This window comes from Panicum virgatum, chromosome 5K, assembly GCF_016808335.1.
Source record: "Panicum virgatum strain AP13 chromosome 5K, P.virgatum_v5, whole genome shotgun sequence".
Taxonomy (NCBI): domain Eukaryota; kingdom Viridiplantae; phylum Streptophyta; class Magnoliopsida; order Poales; family Poaceae; genus Panicum; species Panicum virgatum.
In genome coordinates this window covers 35,883,990-35,891,089 of record NC_053140.1, presented here as the reverse complement: position 1 = coordinate 35,891,089, position 7,100 = coordinate 35,883,990, and the positions used below count along the sequence as shown (strand labels likewise).

The 7,100-nt window shown below is 46.9% G+C and overlaps 1 protein-coding gene across 1 annotated transcript; it reads right to left on the bottom strand.

Moving 5' to 3' along the window:
• Positions 1–1,570: 1,570 nt before the first annotated feature.
• Positions 1,571–6,082, bottom strand: LOC120707175 (putative transcription factor bHLH041). The gene is made up of 4 exons (XM_039991996.1): positions 5,849–6,082; positions 5,010–5,730; positions 2,534–2,899; positions 1,571–2,226 (listed from the first exon to the last, which is right to left on the bottom strand). The coding sequence occupies exons 1-4, from the start codon at positions 5,965–5,967 to the stop codon at positions 2,101–2,103; spliced, it is 1,332 nt and encodes a 443-aa protein (XP_039847930.1). The 5' UTR covers positions 5,968–6,082; the 3' UTR covers positions 1,571–2,100.
• Positions 6,083–7,100: the final 1,018 nt, after the last annotated feature.

Genomic DNA, 7,100 nt, shown 5'->3' with positions numbered 1-7,100 from the left:
CGATATGCTACTGACTGCTAACATGTATTGCGCCCGACGTCTTAACCTGCTTGTACTCAAGCCGCCTCCAAGCAGCACATGCTCACGCATACGTAGGGGGGTAACAGATCATATGATCCGTGTTCTCTTCACAATTCAACTTGTCTTTATACTCTATTCATTTAGTTTTGATTGATATATTTTCATATGGCACAATGACTAAAGGGCACCACAAGTGTGCTTATCAATCTAATAAATGCTACAGACTTTTTTTTGTTGGTCTTTCAATATTTAAACTGGAAACTCTTTGTAACTAGTGCTATTTATTGCCACAGTCCATGCCAATAGTAAATATAGCTATCATTTTTGAACATTTAAGTTTTTAAAATATAGCTATCAAAAGTGAATGGATGGAGTATATTTTTAGCTCAAAACTGTATAAAAAGTCCCAACTCTTAAATTATCTAGGCTAAAATTTGAGACCTTTTACCACCCCTACGCATACGTTGGGGGTGGTAATGGGTCATGGCCCTAGTGGCCTCTTCACAGCTCAGTAAGGCCCTTAAATTATTTAGCTTAAAATTATATAAGATTAGAGCCCGATCCTTTTAGGACCCAGCCTTTATATTTTCTAGTTCAAAATTTTGAGGCTTTTACCACCCCTACGCATACGGCATATCCTATTGTTAGTCTAATTAAAGTGCAATTCACACGGTTGGATCAAGTTCCATGTTCTTAAGTTTAACGCTGTCAATAGATTAGCATAGCAAAAAATAGCTTTGCATTGCCCATTAAAGTGCAATTCACACGGTTGGATCAAGTTCCATGTTCTTAAGTTTAACGCTGTCAATAGACTAGCAATAGCTAAAAATAGCTTTGCCCATGTCGCATAAGCACGTTTGCGATTAAAAAAAAGTATATTTTGACTAAAATCCTGATGTTTGCATCATTTCATATAAGGTGCTGTTGTAAAGCACAAAAAAGGAAAAAGGATAGGGTTCAGTTATGTTAGACAAATCACATCATACGGCCATTAGAGCGTCATGGTACAATAGATAGAAGAATGATGAGGCTTTTTAGATGATTTTAGACATTCTTGGGCTATGAGAGGGTCATTTGCCTCTGATGTTATATGCCATTCTCCTTCCTGTTTTTGTTTTCCTTTTTGGCTGGGAATTCTATGCTATTTTGAGAATCAGAAAGGATCTGAATTTATTCAATACCTTTTCCCTCGTCTTAAAAATTGTTCCAAAGTGTGCAAACTTAAAGTCTATTTCTTGGTCCAGATCATCCTATAAGGTGATGATTTTTGCAAGAACCATGAGAAACTTTGGAAATTTTACACAATGATGGGAAAGGTTATACATAAAATTTATATTATGAACTTTTACAAAAATATAAATTGCATTTTCAAAAAATATATTTAATATGTAAGAAAATATATAATTTTTTCGAACAAAATTATTACGTAACTTTCTGATTAAATATCATTTTTGAAAATATTCAAATATTTTTTCCAAAAGTATTCAATTTTTTAAAAGTTAAAGTATACAATTTTTAAAAAGTTATCTAAAGAACATTTGAGGAGCGCTGAACTTGATTCCTTCCGCGTGTGCACGTTTCTTCATTCATATACGAACTGCTCATAGTCATGGGAGCTTCATTTCCTATGTACAAAATCCCTCCACTAACTTGGTTCCAAATGCCAACACATGCTACTACTAAATACCGATCACTAGCCATGCATCACACAACCTACAATCTCATAATGCCATCATCATCTGCAACCTCTCTGACCGCGCTAGGGCAGCCACAGGGCTTCTTACACTTCGCTAATAACCAGAGACTAAGGTGTAGTTGCATAACCTTTTCTAATTAACCGCCCAAGGCTTACAGGAGAACCGCAGGCCGAACTCGATGATCGTCGTCCGTCAGCGGCGCCGGCACGTTTGGTTTTACCCCTTCAAAGTCCAACCATGCATGACTGCCGATAGATCGAGCCCAATGCGGATCGGAGGGAGCACGCGCGCATGGCCATGGCTGAACCGGTCGCTTCACAGCCAACCTGTGGCGGAAGAAACCGAGGCGGTGGGGGCTTACGTGCCCGCCCCCTGCTCCTGCCTAGTAGGCCGCGGCCACGAGCGGAGCCGGGGCGGCGCAGGAGGACGAGGAGGGAGACGAGGTCGCCTCGTGCACGGCCTTCGTCATCGCCTCGTGGAACAGCGCCTCGTCCCAGCAGTCGCCGTCCTGCGGCGGTGATCACAATGCAGGCAGAGACGTCAATTGAGTGACTATTGTATTGCTTGAAGAATCTAATGAACCAGCAGTCAGGCTGATGATGATCAACTTGTATTGTTTATCCGTTCATTCAGGGATGAGTTTTAGACCAATTCCTTCGTATTAGCAATCCTCTGAATTCCTTGCTGCATTATTCCAAATTGGACCTAACATGCATGCCCTGACTTTTTCTTTCTTACTTTTTTCTTTGTCAGAGTTATTGGCATGAGTGAGATTAAGAGCGATATTAATTATGCAAATTGAGGGCTAGCTTTACCATGATCTGCAGCTTGATGTTGGCGCGGGCCTTGAGCGGCGCCTGCGGCGAGTAGGTGTCGGCGTCGACGGACAGCACGCTCACCCCGCTCATCCACCGGAGGCACTCCAGGAGGTGCAGCACCAGGTCCACGATGTCGCACTCCACCATCACCATCACCGTCAGGCTCACCTGCCGCTCCTCCGGCCCCGCCCTGCTGATACGGACCTTGGCTCTCCGGTGCGCCGCCGCCGCGCCGGCGCCGGCGCCGCCCTCGCGGGGGACGTACCTCTCCAGCTTGGTGTTCTTCTCCTCCAGCTCCGAGACCTGCGCCTCCAGCGTCTTCAGGAAGCTCGCCGCGTTGATCAGCACCGTTGTCTTGTCCTTCTGCGATGCACGTACGTACGGAACAGGGCGGTTTAACAAATTTTGTTCTTTTCCCCAAAAACAAAACTTGTCATGAAAAATAATAGCGAATTTAAAATTTTCCAAAGTGCAAGGAAAGAAGATATTGCTGTGTGATCCTACTACAGCGGTGAATTTAAACTTTTCTAAAGTTAAGCTAATAACACGTGCGCTCAAATTTTTTTTTGTTAAGCTAACACTTTGAGCTAGCTTGAATTCTCCACCGGACCATGTCGGAAGCTGCTCGCGTATCAATGAAAAAAAGGCATTCTCAAAATTTGTCTTACTCATGAAAGGACAGCTTCACCGGGTGGCTAATCTGCTGTCCTCGGCTGATTAGGACAGCCCAATTAACCTCTTGTACTTCTATGCAGGCAACTGCAGGCTGTTTCGCGGCAACCACGGAAAACTCTAAAGTAATGTGGATGATGATGTGCCTTTGTTTGTCTTTCCAAGAGCCCAATACTTCTTTCTTACCAACCTGTTTAACAGGCTTTTGGACTTTGTTTTTGTTGCGGTTGCTTGTGCGTCGATCGGCACCTAACGCTGTCAACTTGCATTGTGTATTTGAGGACCACAGTAGACAGCAGCAAGGTCCTTCCGATCGCCTTCCTCGGCTGATGTCTTTCCTTGGAAACAAGAAACTATTGACCAGCTAACACGCTTGACTTTCTGAGTCCTACTTTGCAGCTGAGCATATATTTTATTATCATCCTCGAAGAAAAATCATTATAATAAAAATTGTTTGATCTTCTAAAAGTTCATCTCATAAACCTACTAAAAATAAAATATATCACATATAGTCTAATAAACAAAAAAATTAGCATGCTTTAACAAAATAATTGTTTTCTACTTCTGTAGTTTATGCCTTTGGCTGTGAATTCTGATGCATCAAAGAAATTTTAACTGATATGCTCGCTTTTTTTCCTGAAATTTGGAGTTAATTCTCGCTATTTGGAATGGATCTAATTCTATTTTTAGTGTTCAACACAGCATCATACATTGACTAAAACTTTTATCATGTGCTAGCAGCAGCTTAAACAATTTTGTTGAAAACTTCCACCAGAGCCTGCAATTTATTAATTTATAATCCTAGCACGGGCCTGTTTTGTCTCGCAATCACACAAATGTGCTTCCTCTTGGAAGCTTCCATGCATCGTATTGGACCTTGTCCGCTTGTGCAATCGGGGACCTTTTATCTTAAGAATCTATACTAGGGCGCTTCTAAACACCTTCATTCATCCGCCGATGTCCTTTTCAAAAGAATAAACAATGCTATCTTTCGCAAGGCTGGACGTAGTGGCAAGACTTCCATTCTTCCAAGTCACCTTTGAAAAATTGGAAAAAGACCAGAGGATCTATTCTCTGCCTCACAAAAGTGACATGACTTGACACAACTTTCTTGGGTTCTTTTTCGACCATCCAATCGTAAACCAACAACCTAATAAGAATTTAATTTTCTTCCCTGTGACTATTTGTTGTAGGTTAGATTGTCTCTATAATAGCCTAGCTAGGTCATTGTTGCAACGGGTCTATCCATGTATATATAGATAAACAACAAATAAGATCAAAAGTTTTTTTTTCCTTATTTTCTTATTTAGTACTTGTTTATAGACTCGACGGTCGATTGCGCCATAGAATAGAGATAAAAGCATTGTTTAATCTTTTTCAATAAACTTTTGATCAATGAGATGATCGATCTCGGAGACTACGATCTTACAGTTTTATAGCAAGCAAGACCATATTTTTTAGCATTGGACGTTAGAGTTATGATATAGCAAATACAGTTTATTATCATCAATAAATCTAAAGCTCAATTAGTTGAGGGTATGTGAATATAATGTATATTATTCAGATCGCCCAAGTTCGAGTTCTTATCGAGACGAATTGGGGTGTCGATTTCCTTTTAATATAGAGATTCAAACAGCTCCTCCTAGGATGGTTTTATTTTTGTTATGATCATCAGCACGTGAAAGGTGGACATGTATGTTCAAGGAAAGATAATAAAATGGCACTAGTAAGTAGTAACAATGGCGCCAAGAAGTGCAGGAGACGATGGATTTGGATTAAGAATGGATGCATAGTTGCATACCTTGGAACACGGTGGGAGGAGGGACCTCAGTGTGTGGAAGCTGTCGTTGAGCTTCTCCCGCCTCTTCCTCTCCGACATCATGTGGTAGACCTGGCTGCTGTTGTTGCTGCAGGCCTTGGCGTCCTCCTGCTGCTGCCAGCCGCCGGCGGCAGCGCTGGTCAGCGACGCGGTCCTCTCCGGCCCCACAGCGAGGCTGCTGCTCCTGACCGTCACGTGGCTGGTGGCGTTGCCCCCGCTTGCTGGGCGCGGCTGCACTACGGCGGCCGGCGCGGCCGTGGTGTAGTCCTGGCCCAGCGGCGGCGACGAGGACTCGGAGGAGGAGGGCGACGCCGAGGAGATGACGGCCATCATGGCGCGCATGAGCGCCTCGTCCTCGCCGGCGGCGAAAGCGGCCGGCGCCGCGGCGTGCGAGGGCGAGGGCGTCGAGAAGAGGCCGCCCGCGGCGGCCAGGGAGGCGTCGTCGAGCGGGAAGAAGGTGGACCAGGAGCCGCCGCTGTCGACGGAGAGGGAGCGCTTGGAGGAGAGCGACGAGGACGAGTGCACCGGCTGCTGCTCTTGGGGCATCAGGTGGTGGTGGTGGCCGTCGTCCGCGGCGAAGAAGCTGGCCGTGTCCATGCCGTCCGCCGCCGCCTTCCCGCTGGCCGCGGAGCCGCCGGAGAGGTCGATGTCGGCGACGCCGCCGAAGCACGCGGTGTCGGCGGCGAGGAAGCTGGAGGCGCAGCTGATGAACGGATGGCAACGAAAGCAAAGGTTAGTATGAAACAGAACAGCGCGCGATCGGGTTATTACCAGCTAAGTGGTACTAGCAACGGCGGACGAACACAAGGAAGGACACGTACTCCGCTAGAGCGGCCGGCCAGAAGGGGTCTTGGTCGTGGAGGCCGGCGGGCGCGGCGAGGGGGTCGCCGGCCTGCAGCTGCAGCTGCTGCAGGTCGAGGCCGCACCACACTTCATCCATGGACGACGACGACGATCTATTCGATGGGGAGATGTCGATCGATACCGATGGCCAGCGAAGCAAAGTGCAAGAAGACGGTGGTGGAGCTAGCTAGCTGGCGAGAGTGAGTTGGCGGGCGGCGAGGCAGCTGCTTTATACGCGGCGCGGGAGGACGAAGACGGGGAGGGAGTTGGTGGTGGCGTTGCTTTCTCTCATCTCAATTAATTATTTTAATTTCCAAGGAGGCAGTGCAAGTGGTTGCTGGTTAATTTTTTCGAGAGGGGAAGAGAGACGATGAGATGGATGTGGAATAGTCGCTGCTAGAGCTGTAAATATGGGCCGTGCTTAATGGGCTGGCATGAGCACGGCCCGAAAACCTAGGCACGAAGCCCGGCCCAGCACGAAAACAACTGGGCCGTGTTGGCACGGCACGAAGGGCGGGCTGGGCCGTGCCTAAGATTTCGGCCCATCGTGCCGCCCGGCACGGCACGGTGTTTTGGACCGTGCCTGGGCCGGCCCGGCAGCTGCAGATCTGGAGGATCACTAGTGTTAATTTCTTATAATTTTTGTCATTGTGAAAAAAACCCTTTCAAATGGTGGTATTCATGATCTGTGGGCCGTGTTTGGGCTGGCACGGCCCAAAGATGGCCCGACGTGCTTTTGGGCCGTGCTGAGTTGGGCCGTGGTTTCAGGTCTTAGGCCCAGCACGGCACGGCCTGGTAAAATTTCGTGCCTTATCGGCCCGGCACGGTTCAGCCCGAAGCATAGACTCGCTGCGGTCAAAGTCGCGGCGGGCCAAGCCAAGCGAAGCTGCAGCGAAGCCCCGTCAAACTACTCGGATACCCGGACAGCTCAAGTAGCTCGCTCGCTCTGCTGCTGCAGGAAGACTGGTCGTCAGTCGCGGTCAGTGCTGCACCGTACTCTCCGGTGCTCCCTGCCCCGGATCGGTGGGTCAGACCAACGGTATACAGGGCCGTTTGCCATGCCTCCACCCAAAACAGCTTTTCTAAGCCGTGTTTAGTTGCGCTCCGTAAAGTTTTTGAAAAGACATCTTTATATATTTAAAATAATAAATATAGATTAATCATAATATAAATTACAGAACTCGTCTGTAAATCGCGAGACGAATGTGATGAGCCTAATTAACCCGGCAT